We start from the raw sequence: 26,817 nt of genomic DNA, 5'->3' as shown, positions 1-26,817 counted from the left end.
GAAAGACATATAGCAGTGACAGCAGTTCGAAATGTATAAGATATTTATGCCAGTGCTATATGAGCACAAAAAAGTAGTGGTGAAACTAACAAGAGAAAGAGTATGGATTCCAGGAGAAACAAGGCAGGTTCACCAGCAATTAGAGCTGTGCAACCACGTTTCTCATCCAGAACTTAGAATATTTTCAACAAGCAGTAAAAATGGTAAGAGCTGGTGCAAAAGTGAATTGTATCCACATGCATCAGGTTTGACTATGGTCTTACATCAAAAATGGAAAAGTTGAACAAAATAAATTTTTGAGGTGTATTAAAGCCATCTAACCTAATGTGCCTGTTTTACCCTGATTTATTTTTAACTATTTCACCTTCCCTCTCTATTTTTTCCTTCTCTAGAAACAAATCTAGGCATTTCCTGAACTCATTGATACTGTTTGATCTATTTTCTTGCCCAAGTATCTTATTCCATAAGGGACAAATCATGACACCACCTCCATGGCTGTGAAAAGATCTTCTCTGTGGCACAATTGGTTCAGCACAGGAATGGAACGTTTTGTTAGGACCCCAGCCAGCTGGATGCAGCTGCTGCATGCCATAGATTCCAGCTCCATGGAAGGGTTTGGGAACAGATGGGGACAAGGTCTGTGAATCTGTGGGTATCTGGATTCACTGACCACTCTTCCTGCAAAGGGTGCAACAGTTGCAGAGACTGCTAAAGTCCTGAGCTATTTTAGCATGTGTATAGCAGCTCTGTGACTGCTTTTAACTATCTAACCTGTTCTTCTCACATTAATCCATATCCCTAGAATTGATTCTAATACAGCAAACCCTTAAAGCTAGAGCTGGTCAGGGAAAAAAAGAGAAAAGTTTTGACTTTTGTCAAAAAAACAAAGACTGAAAATTTTTGGCCAAAAAACTGCTGAATTTGGAGGGAGGAGGTCAGTTTTCTCTTCCTTCCTTCCTTCCTTTTAATGAACAGCAAATGCTTTCCAGAAAACAAAACAAAAGTCAAAACCAAGTTTTCTATCTAACTGGTGTCAATGGAAAATTTATCAACCAGTCTTCCTTAAAATAGACACAATTTAAATAAAAGAAAGAAGAGAGACGTGTCCTTTATCTTTCCCTACATGAAGGGAATTGAATTTTCTAGACAGTATTTGCAACTTTAGTAGAGGATACCTTTTAAAAATACTCCCTTTTGTGAACCATAGACCTCTTTTCTGATATTTCTTTAGGTTCCTCTAAATTAAAATGAAAGTTCTACAGATTTTAAATTTTACTCCATAATTAATCTTTAGAATATTGCAGACAAACACTGTATAGTAAAACTTTTTTAAAAAGTGATTCTACAATGCCTTACCTTAATTCCAAACTGTTTGTCTGTCATTTTGTTTGATACCATATTATGAATGTACAAATAAAACATATTTTGTGGATGGTTTTGTTTAGTGGTATAGTTGATCTGATTTTCAGGTTATAAAATAAATATATGTTATAGGTTGGTTTATGTTTTCATACGGAATTAATATATAGTCACATTGTAATTCTTTTCTTATCAGGGGTATCATATGATTGTAATTTGATATAACAATTATCACATTTTACAATAAATGTGATAATTGGAAGGTCAGAGTTAAGTTTGTGGGTTGCAGTGTTATCAGTTTTTGATTAATACACTCAGGGCCACAGTACTATAGAAATGAAATTGAGTGTGTTAGAGAAGACATTAGCTTTGGTGTGGTGAGGAGTGTTTTGATGATAATTGAAATCTTAACCATACTAAACTGTAAGTAGCAAAGTATTTTTGTGGGGGAATATATGCACTTTCTCTCTTCAAAATAATTGTACACGTGTGGTTTCACAGCTTTAATAACAGTGACAGTGCGGTACAGATTGAAAGCTAAGTTTACTAAGCCTGATGTATATAAATCACATGACAGCAGAATTATGCAGGCTAACAGCAAACTCCTGCTTCCTGAACTGTCTAATACGCCCTCTCCCCCGCCCCCCCCTCAGTGATTTGGCACCAGTGAAAAACCCCATGTTAAATAACCATGAAGACAAGCTCAGAAAAGTATATGAAAGTCTGAAGAAGTAATTTCTTTTTCTCATTTGTGAGCTTGCTTTAAGACAGAACTGGCTCCAGAGTAACTGTGAGGTTTAAAGGATGCAATGAAATTAAAAATTAACAATATCTTGCCAATGCTAATTGCAAGTGATTCTTTATGTATATCACAAGAGCAGTATGTTCCCTAGAGCAGAGATGAGCATATTCCATTTTATATGACAGCCCTGACTGAACATAAAAAGGGCTATATTTTTAACAGAAATAATTTTAACTCATTCAGTTTTGAGCTTAGATGCTGAATGTTGTCACTCAGCAGGGTGAATACAATATTTTAGTGTTGGAAGAGCTGTCTGTGATGTAAGCAGAGTCTGAATGAGCTCTCCCCTGACATCTGGTGATAAGCTGTGGAAGAGGACTTCAGGAGTTGATCTTGTTTGCATGGGCATACCCACCCTGCCTAGGTGCTCAGCACAATGGGATGTTTGCCCAAATGATCACTTGTGGCTGATGTGGGATCCCCAGTTTCTTTGTTATTGGGGAAGGCATATAAAGGGTTATTCTCCTTGTTGTGTGAATCAAGGGCAGCAGAACTATAATTGGCATATCCTGATTGAGGTTCTCACCCTCAACTAAATGGCACTCACTAGGTAGGGGACATGGGTACCAAAACCCAGTGAGTTGAGAGTGGGTGGGGACAGTACTTGTACCTGGTGGTGAGGACCCTGCCTAAGGGCCCCAGACACCATTTGACTCTTTCTCTCTCTGCTGTGTAACAACAGAGCTAATTTAGACTCAATTGAGAGTCTTGTTACACAGCACAGAGATGAAATCACTAATACTTAGATCTAAGCATTAGATTTGCTTTGAGACAGTGTCTCTGATGCAAGAGACTGTGTACCAGCAGTGAGTCTCCCCCACTAACAGCTGAAATCACTGAGAGCTGTTTTAAGTGGTGGGACCTGAAGATACATTGGCAGATTGGTGAGCATCTGGTAGGGCAGCCAGCAGAGAGGCATGGAGATTGGCTGGCAAGGTGACTGGTATAGAGGTGCGGTGATTGGCCAGCAGGGCAGCCAGGCATTTGGTGAAGAGGAGTGGTGATCAAATGCCTGGACAGTGGCATGAGTAAAGTGCGGCCTTCTCCCTCCCTCCCTCGCACCTTGGGCAGGAGGTGAACTCTGCAGATGCACCTCTGGACTCTGGGTCTGCACTGACCAAGAACAATAACTGTGAGTGGGGATGGGCACAGAAAAGGGACTTTTGGTTGCTGGATTTAAGAACCTGACTGAAGAAGACACTGCCCAACGTATGCGGGGGTGGATATTTAGCTCATGGTTTATGTTTTTGAACCCTGTTTGTGGTGTTTTCCCAAATTAATGCCAGGTTACTTCCCTCCTTTTATTAAAAGTTTCTTTTCTACACTGAGACTCTGTGCTTGCGAGAGGGGAAGTATTGCCTCTTAGAGGCGCCCAAGGGGTGGTATGTAATTGTCCTAGGTTACTGGGTGGGGACTTGAGCCTGTTTTGTGTTGTATTGTTGAAAAGGAACTCCTAGATCAGTGGTCCCCAATGAGGTGCCCGTGGGCGCCATGGTGCCTGCCGGGGCATTTATGTGCGCCTGCCTAGTGCCCAGCAGGGGAGAGAAGCCGCGGCCCCACGCCTGCCAGGGACAGAGAACTCTGGGGCTGCAGGCTGCAGGCCCCAATGTTCTCTGTCCCTGGCAGGTGTGAGGCTGTGGCTTCTCTCTAGCTTCTCCGGGGCTGCAGGCTGTGGGTGCCGGTGTTCTCTGTCCTCGTCAGGGGCGGGGCCGTGGCTTCTCTCTGGCTTCGAAGTCGGAGAGAAGCCGTGACCCCGCCCCTGCCAGGGACCGAGAACTCCGGAGCTGCAGGCTGTTGGCGCTGGTGTTCTTGGTCCCTGGCAGGCACAGGACCACAGCTTAAGCCGGAGAGAAGCTGTGGCCCCGCACCTGCTGGGGACAGAGAACTCCAGGGCTGCAGGTGCCGGTGTTCTCGGTCCCCGGCAGGCGCAGGACCCACCTAGTGCCCAGCAGGGGAGAGAATCTGGGGCCATGCGCCTGCTGGGGACAGAGTACTCTGGGGCTGCGGGCACCGGTGTTCTCTGTCCTCACAGCTTCTCGCCAGCTTCTCTCTTCTGTCTGGATTCATATATTATGTAATATTAAATATGTTTTTTTTGTATTATTTAATGTACAAATACAAAATAAGCCTTGAAAAATTGTTGGTGCCCGCCACACTCTTCTGAAAACATGCATGTGCTACTGGCCACAAAAAGGTTGGGGACCACTGTCCTAGATATTGAACCCAGCCCTTGTTGCTGCCAATTCCAATGGGCAGAAGAGTTACACTAATAAGGGCCATTTCTTGGAATGCCACGTTTGTTTTTGTCCCAGGTCAGAATGCAAACTAAACCTTTTGAATGTTTTCGTGAAAAAGTGAGAGATCTACCACAGTACAGCCAACAGTGTGATGGTTAGGGCACTCATGCAAGATATGGGGAGACCTAGTTTGAAATCCTCCCTCTGGCTGGTGTGAAGCAGGGATGTCTCCAACGACCCAGGTCAGCACTCTAGCCACTGGGTTTAGAGTCTATCTTACTTTCACTCGTTCTGTCTTTCCTCTTGGGGCTGTACCACTATATAAATTAATTTTCAGAGGGCCAGAGAGAGATTATACCCTGATTGTTAGGGCACTCGTTTGGGATGTGGGAGATCCAGATTCAGCTTCACCTGATTCAGAGCAGGGACTTGAACCTAGATCTCCCTATCATACTAGTAACCAATAATTCATTCACAGCAGCCAGCCAGCAGATGACAATGGCTTTCAATCATTGGTGCCTGCACTATGCCTGGCTCAAACAAATAATGGGGTGGTGGGAGGAGGAGAAGATAAGCAACTGAACTAAGGAGTGTGAGTTTCCTTTAGTTCATTCCCCTCATGAGTTATCTCTCAGGTCTGCAAGCAAAGGGTTGGAGCATACAAGGAAGCCTTGGTGTACCTTCACCACTTAACCTTCTGGCAGGAAAGAAGCATAAGATGATGCTGAAAGGCTAAAAAGTACTGCAAATGCTGCAAATTCCCTTTAGCTTCAAGAAGAGACAATGTCATACCTAAGAACCATCCAGCCATGACAGTGCCACTCTTATTCATGGGAATTGGCAGAGGTAAGATATATTACTGTGGAACCAGTGCTGCCTTCTTTGTGTTCCCTCACCCATTTTACATGTATAAGGAAAAAAGAAGTCTAGAAAAATTTTCCAAACAAAATCATGCATGTTTCCTTTATTTCTTCCAGTGAGTGCAGTTTCTCCCTCCAAGCAATGTTGGACAATTCTACATATCGTTCTGCATGCACTAGGCAAGCAGTACTTTTCCACTTTCTTAGTGTAAGTCTCTTATCAAAATACAGTTAGTTTCTGTTTGGCAAGTGGTGTTTGCCCTCCTTTTTCCTTGCTCAGCTGTGCAGATTTTAATTCTGAAATGCACCATTAAAAAGAATAAGGTTTCTGGGGAGACTCCCCTGAGCTTCCTTTAAATAAAGGTTTTACACAGCATCTGTGAGTCTTTCAAAGCCAAAGTTTCCCGGGGACTGATTTTGACCATAATCTATAATTTCTTTACAGCTCACTACTGGGGATGTTGGGTGCCAAAGGGGCTTTTTATTGGCTTCTTTCCTTCACCCCCCTTTTTATTTTAAATCGCAATTAAATTGCTAACTAGCTGCTTTGCTGAATAACTGACATCCCCAAGGAGACTTTTTCAGGTCCTCTGAAAACTTGTAAAATCAGCTTTGCTAACCTAAGAGAGCCTCTTGGTTATTTTTTACAAGGAAAAACTTAACTGGTGTCTGCATTTATCATGTGTCTGAGTCACTTCTTGTATGCCAGTTGGAGGGAGAATTGTACTTCTGGATAGCCTAGGAAGAAGATAGGGATGACAAAGAAAAACTACCTTCATGGCCACATGCAAAACAAACAAGTTTTTAATCAGGTAGTGTGTGGCACTGGGAACACTGTTCTTCTTATTGTGTCTTCAGAACTCACTTCTATATCATGTTTTTGGGATTTCCCTCTCATTTAATGATGTTTGATTAGGAGAGCTAGCCAAAAAATAATATGATATAAAAGTTTTCCATCAAAAAATGCAGTTTTGTCCAAATAAAAATGTTTTCCGGGGACATGTCAATTTTGACCATTTTTTTGACTGAAAAGGTGTCTAAATGAATCAATTCAGCCTTTTTCATTTCATTTTGATAATGTTGAAATGTTGTCTTTGAACTTTCATATGATTACAATAATTTTAATAAGGTAATATCTATATGAATACTGTTTGATATTATATGTATTTAATATTTTATAATGTTGACATTAAAATGTTTTTATATTATGAAAATGACATGACCCAACATTATTAAAAAGAAGTTTTTGATGTTTCTGGACTGCAATTTTCAGAACTTCTGAGAAAAAATTAAAAATTTAAACTTTTCATTCCGATTTGGAGCAAAAACTAATTTCAAATTGTTGGAATTTCCCCTGGGATGGAAAGTCCAGTTTCTGAACAACTGTATGGATTAGTTTCTACTGAGTGCATAACTTTTAAAAGAATGTGCATATTGACTGATTCTCTAAGTCTTCTCAGTAGTATATTAGACATTACCCCTTAGGAACAGTATCATAGGGAAGTGAGAGAGAGAGAGGAGTTTAGGTCAAAGATTTGTGGTGTATGTTTGATTCTGGAAGTGCTGTGGTTCTCTGTTCCACATCCTACCCTAGATCTGTATTGAGAAGGCTAGGGATATTGGCAGTATCCAATTTAAGTTATCTTGGAGTCTACCCTTACTGAGGTTCTCACTTAGCTTATTCAGGATTTGGAGGTTAGATACTGGGTGATAGCTGGGGAGGTCCATAGAACTGAGTGGTGCTGATTCAAATACTGACTGTAATATGGTGTGCTTTAGGATGGATGGTGATTGATTTCCCCAAAGGAGGTTTTAACATCAGCTTGTATCAGTTCCAGATGCTTTTTCTGTGCTCTTTTTACTAGCCACAAAAGGCAAGGACTGTGTTTTCAGGATTTGCTACTGTGCATTTGTGTGAACAGTCCATATGTAGAGGGAAGGTGTTGTGTCTGGTTGGCGATGCCTTGAATGGTGCTTTTTGGTACCTGACTTAGAAGTAGTCTTATCTTTATTTGCAGTGGCAGGTGCAAGGCTCTGGATTTTGGAAGCGGGCACCAGGCTGACAAAGCAGTTCACAGTCCACAGGGTTATGATCTAGCAACTGCTTTGGTGAAAAAGTACTGGGATCTTTGCTTCCTCTCTGGCCACTATCTCAGCTCACTAACTTTTTAATGCCTGAACAGTGGTGCTGGGACTAGGGGAGCTAGGAGTACTGCTGCACCCCCGGGCTTGAAGTAGTAATAATGAACACTGAATACATGATTTCCATCATCAGCTCCCTACTATAAAAATTGTTCCAGCACCCTGTGCCTGAATCTATCTGTATCTGTCTGTGTGTTTTACACTGCTGTCTGAGTTTCCGTCCTTGCTCATCAAGGAAATACCATATTTTATCACAGCTGTCCCCTTAAGACTGAATAGGTGGGGACAGTCTGAGTTTACCTGAAAATCTCCCAAGATGGAGCAATTCTCTGAAACACTGAAACAAACCAACCAACCTATGTTACTGTATTTCACTAAAAGGAGATCACGGATATTCTTGAATTGGCAAGTCTGTTTCTCATAAGAAGGAATACTGGATTGTTCTTTAAATGTACAAACAGCTAGATAATAATCACCATAGCAACTGAAGAATGTCAGGTGAGAGTTATTCAAAAAGGATTTAATGAATGTATGATGTTCCTTTTCTCCTCAGATAATTTGCAATAAATCTGCACACTATTGCTGTGTCCATATCTCTCAAGTACTCCCTTGTTTGAAGGGGCATTACTCATTTTAGTCCCACTGTTCCAAACAGCTTTGGTGTGTCCTCACTTTTATTGCTGAAAATTGTTTACTTCAGAAATGGGAAATCATGAAACTGCAGCTGCAGAGGGAGTTATTTACACTAAAGGAATGAATCCTGTGGCACTTCATTTCCTGCCTGAATTTATTTATTTATTAGTTGATTGATTGTCATGCATTTTGGGCCTTTGTCACATATTGTGTCCTGCAATTGGTCCTCAGCAGGTCGAAGGATATGGTTGTTATGCTAGTTTATTGGGAGGGCCTTAAATGAAAGCACCAAGGCATGATATTGAAATCCATGAATGAGCTTTAATGATCATGTCTGCCCTCTGGGGTATTCATATAACACTTACTAACTTCTCAGAGTCCTGTCCCAACATGCTGATGTGTCGTCCTCATAAAGCTTCTTGGAAAGCAGTGTTAACTTAAGTTTAGTTAACCTAAACCTGAGACTGAGTTTCAAAGCCATGGTCAGGATTCTGCAGGGGATGTCGCCAAGACATTACAAATACATTTTAAGAACTAAGAATAGCTAATTATTAGACTACACTTACAGTTCTATATAAAAAATATTTGAGACCAAATAGCCAAAATTAGTTTATTAGTCAAAGATGAAGCAGTACAATACAAAAAGGAGGCATACATACTACTCTTTTTGAGAAGCAGGCTTGCAGTGTTCACCATATATAGAAGGTGTGCTTTGAAAATATGTTGTTTATAAGTTAGAGCACAATATATATTTCACCCACCTGTCTCAGTGGTACAGAAAAATAAGTAGTGTACCTTCCTTACCTTTGTCTTTGATACCATATACCAGGTAACAGTGGGCCATGAATGCACTCCCTAACTATAGCAGGACACACCATTCGTGCATCTTGCTTCTGACAGGTTTTGTATGTGTCTGTCCAAGGATGAAATTCAACTGTGCAAAGTGTCATGGGATGTACATTAGCACTAGTGAGCAAGAGTTTAGTGCATTCTGGGAAAGGCATAATATAACTCACAGTGACACAATTTAACATAACTACCCGGCATTCATATATGATTTAATGTGTACAATATTAATTACATGCATGTTATACATATTGATTTGATTTAGAGCCTATTGATATGCCATGCACATAACAAATATGTATTGGCTAACAACTCACAATGTGTTTTATCCACCAAAATACAGCTCTATATCTACAGCAACTTTGTGTAGTTCCCCTGCTTCTTGGATGTCTGTTTTCAACTGCCCTTCTTACCTGGTTCCTGAGTCCCAACCTGTCTTCTGCCCCTCCCTTTACTTAATGCATCAGTATCTAAAACACTTTAACTAACAGAACTATATGAGTACAGTTTACATTACTCCTGTGACTCTACCTCCTGCTAAATTTTGCTCATAAGTTCAGGACTGCTGGCATTTTTTAAAAGGCTAAAAAAGGCAATTAAATATGCCTTGGAAAAAACACAGTAGAAGAAAGATAAAGACTTTGAAAAGAAAAATAAGAAAAAAATATAATCAAAATTCACATCACTCAAGGTTGCCAGCAAGCCTTTAGGAAGAGTAATAGAGGCAGCCAAAGTATGTTGTTATGGACACTGCAAATGCTTTAATAGTGCTGGAATCATGAAATTATAACACTAACTGTAGATATAGCAAATTTGTACATTAAGTGCTAATTAGTTTTGTGTGTAGGCTGATGGTAATTGGCTTGCAAAACTCACTATATGTATACAACAAAACCAAAGGGAGAAAATATATTTTTGAAAACTGTTTTTAAATTGTTTTCCTTGTAAATTAAAACCATTACATGCATATCATTATGCAGATGAACATTCATGTGTTTTTAATAATATTGTCTGTTTATTTTGTTTCTTGGAGAACTAATTACCCATTCAAGAATGATCCTGACTTCCTTTGTATTATTTTCTATGTTGAAAAGAGCCCCCAAAACCTAAATGTAGCTGTGTTCAGTCCCATAGGCAGCAAGACTTGAAAGGGGAATGCCAACAATGGGAAAAAAATCCTTAAAATTGAAGAATGCATTTGTAACTTTAACACAAGATTTCCAACTTTGTGCAGATATGGGTCTGTCTTCCACTGCTTGCAACGTTAGAGAAAGGGACTGAAGGGTTCTTTTTTTTTTTCCTTAGGCGCTTATGTCCCATTAATTGGGATCAAGAAGAGAATGTATTGGTAATGGATGAACTTCAGAAGACCATACCATGGGTGAAATCATGGTCCAATCGAAATCAATGGGAATTTTGCCACTGACTTCTATAAGACCAGGCATTTACTCCTGAGTTTTCCTGAATTTTATCTGATATAAATATCTCAGACATCCCAGTTTACCCCCTCCCTCTGATAACTTTCCAACAGTCCGATCTTTCTGTCTCTTTCTCAGGCTGAACACACTTTGGCCTATATTTTTATTCTGTGACTAGAGACTGGGAAAGAGTACGGGTTAAATAGGACATCATTATTAAGGTCAGTTTTTTTTTTAAGCTTGAGGTTACGGTTCACCCTTTGCTCCTGTTGGGGTTAGAAATCTAGTTTTTATTAGTCTGCTATCAGTCAGGGAGTTACATAACTCTCTTTTGGGCTGACTACTAGATAGGATGGTGTGAAACATCCTACTAATCACTGAGGGAGATGGGTATCTCTCATTCATATCTGGGCCAAATACAATTTAGAGTATCTTCCCAGAGAAATGTTCATGTATTTTCTTCAGCTGTGGGCCTTGCACACAGAGAGATAGACTTAAGTCCTCCTGTAGCAAATAATTTGGGTGAAAACTTCAATTGTCCCCTCATGTTGTGAATCCAGCAATAATGTAAGGTGCCGCTGTTCAGTTATCCTTCAACCCAAGTCTCTGACCTAGTGGCAGAATGGACTGTCCACTGAACCATGCAACTGAAAAATTCAGCTATGGACAGAGAAGAAAATAACTTCTTGTGTATATATAGCAGAATGAGAACTCAGAAAGATATTCCTAGTATTATTTTAAAAAATAGTGACTGACTGCCGGAAACGGCAGACATTTTAGCATAACCAATTGCAATTATTTGATTAATTGCACCAGTGCAAAGTTTATATGTGAAGAGTTTGGAAGAGATACCAAATATTTAGTATTTTATAGCTACAGGCCCCTTCTCCCTTTTCCTCTGCAGCAAAGGGGATTATAATTGGGATATTGTTGCTCAGATACTAGGGTGATGAGGGTGATGTGAAAATCTATAGAGAATAGAACTTGTATTTATTTTTATTTTTTTTGTTAGTTTCAACTTTTCCAAATGAATTTCCTATTTTTTACAAAATAGCTTCCCCATTTCACTTCTCCACAGATAACACTGTATCTGTTTGGCAGCTATATAAAAAGTCTATCTGTGTGAAATGGGTTTTTTTCATTATAATCCGCTGATAATTAGAAATGGCAGATGCCGTAGATGTTGTTTTGTCCACAAAAAGCAACTCTGGTGCACACCTACCTTCCCTCTCCCAGTTTGATAGCAGCATGCAGAATTTGCAGTATTCATTTGACTTCAAGCACCTGCTATATGTAGATTGGACAACAATGTGTTTGTTTTAATATCCTATGCAATTGTGAAAGGAGATAGGAGAGCTACTTCGGTTTCCAAATGGTTAATGTATTTTCAAGAGGCAATTTTGAATTATTTCTCAGTCAACCTCTTAGTGCCTTCACAAATAAATTTTCTATGTGACTTGGTCCAATTATTATGATTCTTTATCATTTTTAAACTTATGTACAGAGAGATGGCTGGCCATAAACACTGGTAGTCAGCAGCACCATGTAGCGATCTGGGTTTGATTCCCAGTTGCTCTGTACCTGATCTGGTAGTCTCTCTTGGATATTTGGAAGCAGAATGCTCAAGCTCAGGAAGTGAGGTTGGTGGGCAGAGTATACATTTTGTTATGTCACAGCAATCCTACCAGATAATTAAGCAGCAGTGTTGTTCCATTGTATGATGTTGTTCACTCTTAAGTGGATGAGACAGATGGAAGGCATTATAGCAGAAAAGGGGGGACTCTTCTATTTTTACATTACAAACACATGTTGGAACTAGTAAGGAATAAAAACATTTAATGTATTTTGCATGTTGATTTCCATACCTTTGATTTACTCTGTTATGGAAATAGGATACAAAACCCTTGTGGCAATGCAATAGTTGCCAATATTATACACAAAAGCCGCTAGAGCATAATGTTCTTTTTCATACTGTTTTTCTCACTGTTATGATTGTTTTATTAAATACTGTATCTTACAGTTGCCACGGCAGCCAATGTCCCCCACTAATTTCCTCTTTTTCACCATCATTAGCATGTTGCTGTCACTGTTCCTACAAAGAATAGTATTAACGGAGGCAATTTATTCTATCAGAGGTGGAGATGGCATATTTATACATTTATATCACTAGAATTAACAGGCTCCATTTACCTTGTCACTTCTGCTTGGTTACTCTTTCTATTTAGTATGTATTTGCTGTCCTTTATAACATTTTGCTCAAGCTTTGGTCAAAGCATTGGGCATGGATGTGTTTCTTCAGTATTCAAAGCAGCTGCAGGATCATTAATAGTTACTGGTTTTGGTTGCTTTTGTTTCTGTGTTGCAGTATCCTATCATCCTGCTTCAACTATCTGGTCATGGTGATGTTTCATTTTGCATATCTTGTAGCACAACAATGGATCTGCCACCCCACTGGAAGCATGGGAGCATACAATTAATAATCAACATATAGATCCATGAATATGTAACACCGGTGGTATGACACATCCACAATACACAACTGAAGATATCTCTGTGACTGGACAGTGTCAATGACTAGATTACTTTGTCCCTTGTGCTATATATCAGTTACAGGGAATATAAACAGCCACTGGCTTAGGTTTATGTGTATTCTCTGTGTGATGTCCCGATCACAAATATTGTAAGCAGCCTCTATAGCTCACTGTACAGGCTGCCATGGCTTCCTCTGATATAAGTATACTACCGATTATACTACTTGTTTTATATCACAGGGCTCTCTTTACTATTCAAAACAATTGGCTTTCAAGGCAACAAGGCGTTTTACTAAATTTAGATTTGGTTAATGATTTCATCTGACAATTACTGCATCTGACTTTGTAACATTTTACTCCTCTATAATAACAAACCATAAATATAGTAGGACTAGGTTCTGTTCTGTATCATACAAAGGTAAATCCAGATTAACTCCATAGACTTCAGTGATTTTACACCAGTATAATAGACGACAGAATGTGGCCCTGTGCTTTTAAAGAGGCTTCTGGAGAATCTCCAAAAATTAGAGTTAAAAACCCCTATTAGAACACCAGATCTTCACCAGGACAAGGGTGATTGTGCCTTATGATATATTTCTAATGATGTCTATTATTTTTTTTAAAATGCAATGGGAGCACCATTCCATACTCTAAATGATTTTACGGTCAAAGAGATCTTTCTAATACTAATCCACAAATTGTCTTTACTTAATTTCATCCCTTTATACTAGATTTTAGCTGTTTGACCATCCTAAAACATTTATCTCCATTCTTGTGTTCACAACCTACAAATATACTGCTTTGCGTTATGATCCATTGTGTTCCCACAGCACCGGGCTGGATCAGTACTTGAATGAAAGATCTCCTAGGAATATCTATGTGATGGTGATTCAGTGAGTGGTACTCTTCTCTCTGTGCCCATATTGAACCAACTCCCTTGCATGGTTTGTGGGCCTGATGTTGCTAGAAGTGTTGTCTTTCAGATGAGTTGTAGAATCTAAGTCCTGGCCATTTGCTATATGGTTTTCAAAAGCATAGGGGGTTATATCTATGTTTTCTGACCAAATTCCAACTCAAGTAATTACATTTTACCTATTTAAATCTCTCCTTCATCTTCACTTGAACATGATATCCTTCTTTACTTCCTGTCTTAGACTCTTATCTGGCAAACATTTATGCACATACTTAACTTTACAGCTGAGTAATCCCATAGTCTTCAGTGGTACTAGTCATGTATGTTAAATTAAGAACATACAAAAATGTTTGTTGGATCGAGACCTTAAACTGTTGCTGTACATTGTTACATGTTCCATCACACACAGTTTGCATTTCAGCACTGCTGAATTGATCTCTCCATGTCCTTTTCTTATCTCAAAGTCTGTAGCAAGGCTTAATGAGTTTTTTTGTTTTTTTGCAAACTGCAAATGTTTTGGATCCTCATAAGAAAGACATTATATAGATTCAAAGTAGTAATAGTCATTATTATTTTATGGTATGTATAAATTTTCTGCATGTCTCAAGCTATGTCGACACTGTACCTGGAGATGTAATTTTCGCTTGGCTAGTTGTAGGTATGCTAGCTTTGATTGAGCTAGCATGCTAAAAATAACTTGTAGCCATGGCAGTGCAGGCAGCATGATGGACTTAGCTGTCCAGGTGCATAGCTAGGGTGTCAGATAAGCCCATGAAGCTGTGGCTACACTGCTGTTTTTAATTCTAGTTTCATCATAGCTAGCACATGTACATCTACGTGAGCTGGAAATTAAACCTCCAGCTTCAGTGTAGCCATACCCTTAGTTGTTCTTAGCCTAGCTATACCTGGTTAGTTCCTTTAATCTTTTTTGATAAGCCAGTCCCATCAGCCCTCTAATAATTTTTGTTGCTCTCCTTTGAACTCTGTCCAATATTTCTACCTCTTCCTGCTATTGATTTTCCCAGAACTAAACACAATATTATGAGTGTGGCCTCACCACAGTTACTTATAGAGAGGGACTGTCTCCCAGGCAATTTACCATGGGCTGTCTCCACTTGACAGCCCAATATCACATTGGCAATATTGCAGTCATATCACATAGCAAACACTTCACTCATTTGCTGTCCAGTTTCACCCCTATGCATCTCTTTGACATTTGTTGTCAGGTTTCTCCCTCCACTTGCATATATGTGTGTTGGATTCTTTTCCCCCAGAGGGATTAGCTTGCATTTTTCCAAGACAAATTATTTCATGCCCATATTTCTTACTGCTCCTTCTCTCTTCATATTATTTTTCTATCCTCACTTGTGTTTGCAATACCTTGTAATTTGGTAATATCGGCATATTTTAGTAGTGTGCTATTTTATTCCCTGTTCCAAATAATTAATAATGCTGTTAAATAAGACTAGACCTGAACTCAGACCCCTGAAGCATCCACTAGATGCCTCCTTTCAACTTGATACATCACTTTTGATTGTTCCCCTTGACTCTGGTTCATCAGGTAGTTTGTAAGCCATATGATATTGCCTTTCCGCAGGAAATTAATTCAAATGGTGCAAGGTAAGATTTCAGGAGACACAGACTGAAGTACACTACTTACATTTAGATACTGGTATTGTATGCCATCTTCTTTCCTGTTACCTACTAATTTTGCAATTCTATCGAAAAAAGCAATCAAGTTTGTCTAGAATGATTTGTTGATTATAAAGTCATGCTGCTTAATGCTCATGCTTCAGTTATTCTCTAGAAATGTTTTATTATCATTTATATAGCACCATAAATTTGCACAGCACTTTAAAACAAAATAAGCTACAGTCTTTCCCCTGAAGAATTCACACTCTAAGGGCCCATTTACACTGCAATAACAGTGCTAGCATGTATCATTCTCTTGGACAGGAACACAGTGCTCTCTGTCAGATACATTACAGAATTGTGGCAGGGAACCAAGCATTAGCATGGCAGTTCCTGTACGGTACTCTCTTCCTTAGTCCTCCATCTTTCCCTGCAGAAGTTGCTCTGTGAGAGCAACTCACTGCCTCTAAAGGGCTTACTTGGGAAAGATATGCCACTGGAGTGGCAGAGAACACGTTTACATGATTTCTCTTCGCTGCTCTGAGGATTTACTGAATGACTGACCAATTGTTTTGCAGGCCCCTTGCCATGCCAAGTGGACTGTCTTGTGGATCAACCAGACTGCAACAAAGATTTCCTCCATGTGATTCAGTGGCCTGCATATCCCACATTAATTGCAACAGGGACTGTAATCTGGGTTTCTCAGATGAGTGCCCTAATCACTGAGCTATGGGGTACTCTGGATGACTTGCTCACCTGAGAGATGGGAGCTGATGTTTTTGGGGTCAATTTCTTACTCCACATCAGGCAGAATAAGAAGCTGAAGATGGGATTGCCCACCTCTTGCAAGAGTGCTCTGACCGCTGGGCTATCTTTTGTGAGGAAGGGATGACTTGTCTCAGGCTCCTGACTCCGGAAGAGCTTTCACTGCTGTGAATCCCAAGCAGAGGGAGGTGCCTCCTATTATGTGATGCCTGCTCTTCAGAGAGAGCCACTTAGGTCACACCCCTCTCCTTAGCATTTCATATTGGCTAGTTTAAACAGTTCATGCTCAGCTTGCAGCCTTTTGTGAATCCCATTCTCAGGCACTCAGTGCTCTCCGTGTGTTGTACAGGGAGCCTGGATATCTAGGTCAGGGCTGTGGATTCCATTAGGTGGTAGAGTGCCTAAATTCTAGGCCTTGCAATGCAGAGTCTAAATCCCATGGATGGAGCTAACCCTGCATGTTTATCTTTAGGTGCCCAAATATCTTAGAAATTTGTAGCATGAGTCTCCACAGTTTGAACTAAAGAGCCAAGTTCTGTAGCTGGCATCTGTAACAGACTCATACCTTCTGTGGATTGGGCGCAAAGAGGGGATGCATAGTATATGCTGACCAGCGGGTTATATAGCTGTTCCATCCTAAGTTGAATTCATATATCTCACAGTGAATGAAACTAACTGTCACTATTATTGTCGTGTCCTTAATCAGCTCCTCTCTATTTGTATCACATGACTTCTCTTCTGGTTGGGTTTTCTGCTTTCTGGATCATAAAATTGTTCTTCACATAGTCTAAGAACTGCTTTGAGGGTTGTTTTTTTCTGTTTGCCTGGGCAGTAAGAGTCCCACATTAGTATGGTTTCTTAGTTCTCAAGCATCTCAGGAGCTGATCCATGAATGCTTAGCTATTGCTGTCCGATCCCATTAATCAGAGGCAGAGGTGCACTGTGTTTCTCCTTTACTTCATTCCTGATGGAATTCTCAACCAAATTATCCCAGCACCAAACTTGTCATTGTCAGATTTTACCTCACAGACAGGATAAAGGCTTTTGACCATATAGTGCCCACCTTCTACCTCTTCTTCCCTTGTTACAGTATCTGTCTTAAACCGATTATACCCATCCATTGAATACTGATATTCCAATTATGTGGGTGTTCAGAAGCAGGCTACATCTTTAACACAAAGGTATTGTAAAATGAAGTCAGTATATAACAATATTTAAAAGTAAATCTGTTGCAACATGAGCAGGTGGTGTTACACAGTAACACCATATTGGATGCGCTCACTTGTCAAGACTTAGCCAGTATCCTATCTCTGACAATGACCCGTACCAGATGCTTGAGAGGAAGAAACAAGAAACCTTCCAAATGATCTGTTTAACTTGGCTGTACAATAAATGACTGGCAATGTTAACCAGAGTGGTCCAACATGTAAATAAATTACTATAGCACAAGAAGATTTTTAAGATATTTTGATACCTACTCCCTTGCCATAAAATACAAAAATGTATTGTATTGGAATTGCAATGGGCCTAGGAGTCCATTTCAGTTAACTTTAATCAGGTTGACTGGGGATAGGATGGACTAGTTTATCTGTCTCCATGCTTGGACTGAGTTTCCACATTTCTAGGAAACATAGTTTGCATTGAACTAGAGGTCCATGTCTCATGCTCTGAGAAATGACTGCCTGACACATATTCCTCCCTTTTTGCTTTCTTCCTAGTGTTAAACATCCAAAAAGGTCTTTATGCTACAAAGGAGTTCCCAAGCAAGGTTTTGCTACCTCTTGGCAGGATTCAAGATCTATGTTTTTGGTTACTGCAAACCCTTTCAAGCAATTAATGTGCTTCTGCTAAAAAATGATAAGGTTTTATTTGAAAAGTAGATCATGTTAGGTGATGTCATATCTAATAGGAGAGTAAGATGATAGTGGCACAGATTATTTTGACAGTAACTACTATATCCTGAACTTAAATAATATAGATGTGGGTGGTCTTAGTTACTGATGTGGTATAAATATAAATATTCACTTTTTATGTCACTTTCAATTTTTCGGCTATATTTGCTTGATAGGTGCAAGGGACAATTTTCATCTTTTAGTAGAAAAGATAAAATACACATTTTCCCACTTAAATCTGTTAATTTTAGGATCGAATTATACTGATTGTTATAGACATTTATTTCTACACACACTTATATGAGGTTTAGTAAATGTTTACTGTCTAATTGTCAATAGTATGTCTGCATTTTTTCACTGAAATGGCTGTGGATTTAATTATAAATGGCTTACTGAACATAGCTGTAAAATTTATATCAAAGTACTGCTCTTAAGGAAAATGCATTTGCAATGGCAGTTGATGCATAAGCGAATAGTTATATAATCATATTGCCATTTATGGATAATGTATGTCTTTGCTACTATATACTATTGATCATATAAAACATAATGTACTTATAATCTATGTACAATCCATGCCAGTGTTACTTGCGTGACTTAACACTGTTATTATGAGCAGCCTCATTGGCTCAGATTCTGTTCTTACTCAACAATTTTACATCAATGTAACTCCATTGACTTCAGTGGAGTTATTTCAGATATTCTCTGGTGTGAAAGCACAATCAGACCTACTAACTTGAATGGGACCAATTGCATGAGTAAGGCTGAGAGAGATGAGGAACTTTATTAACAATCTGGCCAATCTTTTGTGTGTATGTATCTCCCATTGGCAACTAGCAGGATCTGGCTCCTTACTTATTGATGGAAGCACATGGAGTCCAAGCACACAATATGTAAGTGCCTCCTGAGAGGTCCTGAGCAATTTGAGCTCCCAGTCAGGAGAAGTGGAAGGCACTCAGCATGTCCTAGGGCCTTTTAATAGCATATAGGATCAGACCCTTTACAATATTTCATTAACAGTTCATTAACCAACTAGTAACAATGTTTCACTGTTGTATATGCTGTGTGTGCATGACCATGTGCTGCATTTAGTGTTGTAAAATACAATTACGCTTGTTAGTTTCTTTCCAAGATTTTCTCAGCTAATGTTCTCACAAGTACAACAACTATCTGAGAAATATTAGCACCATGCCCTGTGCCAGAATTTCCAACGAAATGATAATTTCATCAGGATTTTGTAGCTGTTTCTCCAGTTTAGACTTCAGTGGTGATTGATCTTCTGTTTTATGAAGGGAATGTAGGATTTGTCTGTAATATGGCTATGCACAATACAAGCCTTAATCAGAAAGAAAGCCTAGCTGGAAGGCTTTAAGCCAAAAGCTTTATTAAAGACACAACCAGGAAGCCCAAACCCTGCAATTCAATAACTTGAGAATCAAGAATACCCTGGATTGCTTCAGCAAATATATTTTCCAGAGACCAGTGGTTTATGAAATTTATTCTACAAGTGGCTGATCCTATGAGCAGTTGTTTGTCATAATCAGATTTAGAAGCCATACATCTCCTATCAATTGATGATTGTGCTGTAACCTCTGGCTTCAGATTTCTGGTAGAAGTATAGCACATTTCTACAAAGAATGAAAATTGTAACTGTCTTATCAAAGAGCAGCAGCACTCATTTTGTTTAACAGTGCTGGAAATTAGTTTTTCAGGGACTGATCTTGACAGGTCAGCTGTCAAGAACTGGTGTATATAACCGTAAATTCATTGATCCTATAAACAAAATTCTGTCTACAAGAACAAGTGGAAGTCAAAATTGACACACTTATGAACAAATGAAATGGTCTGAAGCTCAAGGATTCAGAGGAAGAATCCCTTTTGGTAAAAGGTTTTCCTCATGTTCCATTTATCAACCTTATCTGCATCATTTACTTTTTATAGACTGCAAAATTTACCTCTGCATACAAAACAGTATGCAGTTGAGGCTGATATGAAATAGGGAGAAACCATAAAAATATCTTAGACATATTCCCCTCCTTCCTGAACCTCATCCTATTTAATATATGAGAATCCAGTTTCTCCCCTTTTCTCTTTTAAACGAAAGAGAAAAAAACTCCTTATTTATGTTGGCATATTGTTGAGCTCCTCTTTGAGAACTCCCAGCCTTGGTGCGGATTGTATTTAGATTATATTCAAATGATTCATATCTTAGTCTTCCGATAAAGGCTATTTTTAAAGGTGGGGAAGAAAAAAGGGGTAAAAAGAAGGAATTGTTTGCTAAGACATTGAAAAAGAAGATGGTGAGTAATACAGGGTTGTGTTTTGCTTCCTACCTTTGAATAAATATCCAGATTCTCTACTGGTGCAAACTGGACTTGCTCCTTTTCAGTCAATTAAGCTATGCTGTTGTATATTTGTTGAGGATCTGGCCTGCTTTGTTAAATTATAAGGATTTTTCCTATTTGTTTTTATTTATTTATTTATTTATTTAGATTTATTTTGAGAGCAAATATATGACATTAAATTTAAAATTGAACTTTCCTGTTAAATTCCACTGGCCATGGCTGTAGGTGTTCATAGGAGACTATCCCAGTGGAATTACTACTTCACCCAGAGGGTGGTATTTCCAAAATGACATAGCAGTGTGTGAGCATTCAGGTTTGGGTCATTGTAGCTTTTGACACCACCTATACCTCCCACCTCTTAGCACTCTCAGATGTGTTAAGGTAGATGTAGCCTAATTCCTGACTTTCCTATACTGTACCCAGTTTTCATAGGTACGTGAATCTTGTTGTGAAATCTACAATAACTCTAGAGCTCATTTCATTCCTATGACCAACCAATCATCAAACTAAGATGGATCTGTGAGATTATTATTTTGATGTACTCACTGTATCCAAAGCCCTGGCTGAGGATTTGTTATGTGGTCCCCCATTATTTGTTGTGTGTTGGTCCAACTTTTGGGGGTGAATGGTAAAATTTAAGTAACAGAAGTAAGTCTCGTAGGACTCTTAACCAGAGGCATTATCAGAAAAATACATTCCTTCTCAGGAAAAGTTTTACTCTTTACGCTAAGGATACCCAACTGGAAGAAGCCACATTTTAGAGTTCCCTGGCCTATGTTTAATTTCTAAGGGGTATGCCTACAGCTAGCAGCATAAATACTTGCCTATATATCTCTAAGTGCAGGGCTAATGACAAACACAAGAGATTTAACCTCAATATCACTTATTTCCATCCAAGAACAAAACAATTTCATGGATTCTATTCTAGGGTAAAAGGAACAGTCTGCTACTAACTAAGGAGAGAGTTTTCACTGTGAAAAATCCAATAGGTCCTCTGAGGCTGACTACCACATTAGACTTCTTGTCAGAAAATGCAGTACAATTTAGTTTGATGTGCTGTATAATATTTAATTGAAAACTAATGCATGTAGATGTACTGACAAAAGTAGCATCAATAAATATTGCAGGGCTGGGGTTAAGCAGGGTGCATACCCCAGGTTTATAACTTATTTTAAAGCTTAGGAGATGTTTGATCTTCAGCAACCTTGGCGTTTGAGAGAAATGGATGTGATTGTTAGCAAGATGGTGAGGAGTTCTAGGTCAAGGAGAGGAAATAAGTCTTCAGATAGGAGCTGAAGAGCCATTCTCATACAGATGGAAGGGAATTCCATTCCTTATGATGCCAACAATATCAAGCATTTACTACTTATTGATAAGATACAGGGTTGTGCACCGGAGAAAGGAACTGGCATTTGATAAGCAGTGGGGAATGGATTGAAGTATGGGCAGAGAATGAGAACAGGGAGGGAGCAGTGGTGAGACCTCAGGTAATCTTGCTGATGATGATGCAATAGAAACTTGCCAAAAAGAAAAGTCTTATCAAAGTGACTTAGGTGAAATGATATGACAAGTACTGTAGATAACAAAGCAGATTTATTGAAGAAAACACATTCAGCCAAAGTACTTGGGCATTTTTATCCTCTTAAATTTCACTCATCATTATCTAGACACTAATGGGGAGCAAAAATGCCTCATTCTCTCCCGCCCTCCCTTTTTTTACTCTTTACTGTTTTGTAATATAACCATTCAGTCAAATTGCTGTTAAAACATTTCAGGTAAATGTTAAAAATGTACATGCCTAATATTGCCTTCATGCTCACTGTATTATTTCCATTTGTAGTTGGCAACATGGGACTCTGAAAAGGGACTGAATGGGAGCCTACAAGAACGCCGTCTGGGCAGTGACTTACAAGGACTGACACTGAAAGTGGTGACTGTCTTGGTATGATCCTATTTGAGTTCAGGAGACAAAATACTCAAAATAAAAATGCTGTGAAAGGATGTTTGGTTTTTCCCTCCCCTCCCCCCATAATTTTTCATTATCTTTTTTAATTCTGTGTCATCTACTTGGGCTGACCAGCTGCATAAGCAAGAGAAGAGAGATGGAGGACTTTTACGTTTTTGTGTGACTTTGTTGATGCTCATTAAAATCAGAAGTTTAGAGAATTGCATACTGAGACTGTGTGCTAGTCTCAAACAGTCACCCAGGCTGAAATTCACCTCCGTGCAGATGACCAATACAACCCCCGTGCACGAGTCAAATAGTGTCCAGGTCTTGTACTGGTCTCTGCACAGGGGTGAATTTCAGCCACAGTGCTCCTTACTCTAACCTGTAACATTTTCCTGTACTGATTAATAGATTTTAAGGCCAGTCAGGAACATTTTGATCATCTATTCTCACCTCCTGCATAATACAGGCCATAGAATTTCATCAAGCGATTCTTTCATTAAGTCCATAATTGCTTGTTGAGCTAAAGTATCTCTTTTAGAAAGACTTCTGGGCTTCCTTGGAGAGGTCTTCTAATCTTCTCACATTATGTGATGGTATAGGGCCACTTACCACTTGTAACGTAGAAGGTACTGGAGCTCCACTTAGCTAAAAGCTACATGGGGAATAAATTAGGATTTGAACTTATTTCCAGAGATAAAAGGGTAGTTCATTAATTTTCTGCTTGGCTAAGCCACTAAAATATATATTTTTAAGGGAGCAGTTACTTTATAACTACTTAATATGCTGAACATGGTGACCTCATTATGTTTTTCTTCTTTACCAAAACTATATGCCCACACCAGTTCTTCATTATAATAATGTCATCCTCTGGTTGAAAGATGCTATAGTTGGCTATGTAAATAATGCATGCTTCTTAAGTTACTTATTTTTCTATGTATATTTTCTCTCTTCTCCTAGATCAAAGTGCATTAGAAAGATCTGGAGAACCGTAGGAGATCATTAGGACAGTTTTCTTTCCATCTGTTTTTATCTTTCTTCCCTCTAGCTGATAAAGGCTGTGATCATATCTCCCCTCTTTGTGGGAGGTGAGCCGCTCCATCCGGAGAGGATGTCAGCACCAGTTTGCAGACATGGCCAACGGCAATAGCTGTAAAATCAGTAGAGCTGGCATTCCCTTGGCAAGTGAGCACACAGTCTGTGTCAGACTGAAACACCATTGCCCTGCAGGATTTCCTATTGCATGATTTCCAAAATGCATTTTGCTAACTCTAAAAGCACTTCAGGGGACAACTCCTGTAAGAAGGACTGGTCATAATGCTAAATAATGTAAAAATAATCAAAGTGTTTTCTAGTTATTATTTCAGTGTGTTCCCTGTGTAGATGATACCTTCGTTACCGTATGGAAAAAAATCTATAAAACTACATTATTCTGGGCTGGACAACCGCAGTATTCTAAAAAACAACAATAGCACTGGGTTGATGAGAGTTAAATCCAGTTTTTTAGGCATTTCAAAAAAACTTCTTTAAATATTAGCTTAGATGTTATTTTTTTCCTCAGGAAGAGCCTTTTGTGATGGTGGCAGAGAACATACTTGGGCAACCGAAGCGCTATAAAGGATTTTCCATTGATGTCTTGGATGCACTTGCCAAGAATCTGGGCTTCAAGTATGAGATTTATCAATCTCCTGATGGCAAGTATGGACACCAGCTCCATAACAGCTCTTGGAATGGCATGATTGGAGAACTTATTAACAAGGTACAGAGAGCAGAAGCAGAGATCTCCAAGCAGAGTACAGCTAACTTTTTTAAAGGGTATAGTGAAATCCTCCCCAGTAAAATACAAGGGATGAATCAGAATCAAAACCCCTATTCTAAACATTCCTGAAGTTTGGATCCTGATCTAAATGTTTGTGCTTTTGGCCCATCTCCACAAAACAAAGACTCTAGAGCAGGAGTCGGCAGCCTTTCAGAAGTGGGGTGCTGAGTCTTCATTTATTCACTCTAATTTAAGGTTTCGCATGCTAGTAATACATTTTAACATTTATAGAAAGAGACCTTCTAAAAGTCTATAATATATAACTAAATAATTGTTGTATGTAAAGTAAATAAGGTTTTTAAAATGTTTAAGAAGCTTCATTTAAAATTAAATTGAAATGCAGAGCCCCCCAAACTGGTGGCCAGGACCCAGGCAGTGTGAGTGCCACTGAAAATCAGCTTGGGTGCCGCCTTCAGCACGCATGCCATAGGTTGCCTACCCCTGCTCTAGAGTATATTATTCTGTCAGTGATAGCAAGTTACTCCCAATATCAATGTAAGCTATGCTCATGTAACAATAGACTATGCATATTTACCATATGGAAAATAGATACCAAAATATGTATGCTACTTCCATTCTCATTAGAGGACTTTCTGTTATATCTTTGCCACTAATTCAAAGCTACTACAACTTCATTTTTTACTCTGTTAAACATCCTTTGGGTCACCTACTTTATAGCAACATGGTTTTACAATGATCAACTATTTGATTCCAATGGATGCATTGTACAGAAACATTTTGAAGAAGAATAATGGAAAGCTGGTCTCAAGATGATCCAGTCAGATAACACTTGGAGGGCCAGATTCCTTTTTTAGTTACACCCATATAAATCAGGAAGAGCACAGTTGAACACCACTGAGATAACTGAGAACTGATTATAGCCAAGAATCCCTAGAGGAAATGAAATGTGTCTTCTCGGAGATGCACATAGCTTCTAACATGGAACAATCAACATCAACGTAGTGCAAGGACACTTAGAGGAATTAATATCCAGTGGTGTTGCCCTTTGCACAGGCGGTTGCTCTGCTGCAGTATATGTTTTAACTGAAAGTAAAATGTTTATCATTATTTAGCATTACTGGAAAAAGGATGCTTGAGATGAAAATTGAAGCAAAACACAAGTTCAGTAAACAGCTCTAATAAATATATATTTATAATCTATATTCATTACATCGTGCATTAGATAAACGTTAGATATTTTCATATTTATTCTAAATTTATCCCAGCTTTTCTGAATTTAATTTGGAAATCTGGTTAGAGGTCCCATGTGATCAGGCTTTCTTGTGAGCTATTGAATACTTACAGTATTTCTGTTACTAGTCTTTCCATTTTTTTCAAGAAGCTTTATATCAGCCTCTCCTCTGAGTTCGTTCACAAAAGGGAAGTTAGGAAACAGAAAATATGTTTTAAAAACTTTTTTTTCCAAATTAATTTCAAACAAAATGTTTATCTTCCACAAAGGTTGCCAGCATGACAGTTACCATGAAATCTATTCACTTAAACAATGAGTTTAAAATAGTTTCAGGACGTAAACTGTCCCTGAAACCTTCTTCCAATGTTTATGGCTGTTCAATCACATTGTCCTAATCCTTTTTTTAAAAAAAACAAACAAAACAGTCCCCCTGGTTGTTGCATGAAAATCTTGTATGAATATGGGAAACTGATAGACTGTACAGAGAAAACAGTGAAATCTAACTATACATAAAGTACTGCCAGATACACAAAATAAACAAAGGTGGGGGGAGGGGGGAAGAATACACTAGGGTTTTTGTTTCCCATTAATCTCTTTCAGTTAGAGTAATTGCAGAAGTTATTTGTAACAAAAGTAGATAAAAAGAAGTGTTCATGCAGAGTGTGATTTTTATATTGATGGTGACTCTTTCATTAATCTTCACAATGCCCCAGTTAGGTAAGAGCTAGGATTCTTAGCCTCCATTCTGTAGATGAGGAAAGTGATACAGAAAGGTTAAGTAAGTTCCCATCTGTGAGACAATTAGATGCTCTTCGTTATAGAGTAATTTCTCAGGGTACATTTCAGTACTCCCCCTTCAACTAGTACATATTTTATTGTATTAATTTCTCTCAATACTTTGAAATGGTTCTACTGTTTTTTTTATGCATTGAACTAGACTTCAATTTAAAATTAGATGAGAAAAAGAAATCAATGAAATACGTAAACCATTGGCTGCTTTCGAACTTCTCTTATAGTCCAAATCTGCCCAATCTAAGCAATGTGCTTGCTAGGGGCAGGAAGAAATATGGCCTGTTGCATTTCTCTTGCAGAGAGCAGATTTGGCAATCTCGGCTATCACTATAACACCAGAACGGGAAAGTGTTGTCGACTTCAGCAAGCGGTACATGGATTATTCAGTGGGGATTCTAATCAAGAAGCCTGAAGAGAAAATCAACATCTTCTCTCTCTTTGCTCCCTTTGATTTTGCGGTGTGGGCCTGCATTGCAGCTGCCATCCCTGTAGTTGGTGTCTTGATATTTGTTTTAAACCGTATCCAGGCAGTGAGAGCACAGAATTCTTCACATCCCAGTCCCTCTGCTTCCTCCACGCTTCACAGTGCCATTTGGATTGTGTATGGGGCCTTTGTTCAGCAAGGTACTGTCAGCATTTACTATCTTACAGTCATTACTTTTCAATCTCAGTATGAAAGAGTGGGCCATAT

At 38.9% G+C, this 26,817-nt stretch overlaps 1 protein-coding gene across 11 annotated transcripts in view; it reads left to right on the top strand.

Annotated features, from left to right (window-relative positions):
• The window catches only part of GRID1 (glutamate ionotropic receptor delta type subunit 1), an 845,372-nt gene that overhangs the window by 733,508 nt on the left and 85,047 nt on the right, over nt 1-26,817 (top strand). For all 11 annotated transcript variants that reach the window (XM_039480948.1, XM_039480949.1, XM_039480953.1 and 8 more), the window contains 3 exons: nt 22,216-22,317; nt 23,885-24,082; nt 26,426-26,750. In XM_039480948.1, the coding sequence (XP_039336882.1) occupies nt 22,216-22,317; nt 23,885-24,082; nt 26,426-26,750 (625 nt within the window). The remainder of the gene's footprint in view (nt 1-22,215; nt 22,318-23,884; nt 24,083-26,425; nt 26,751-26,817) is intronic.

This window comes from Mauremys reevesii, linkage group 7 (genome assembly GCF_016161935.1).
Source record: "Mauremys reevesii isolate NIE-2019 linkage group 7, ASM1616193v1, whole genome shotgun sequence".
Taxonomy (NCBI): domain Eukaryota; kingdom Metazoa; phylum Chordata; order Testudines; family Geoemydidae; genus Mauremys; species Mauremys reevesii.
Note: the sequence above shows the minus strand (reverse complement) of the source record. Positions and strands in the feature narration are given on the sequence as shown.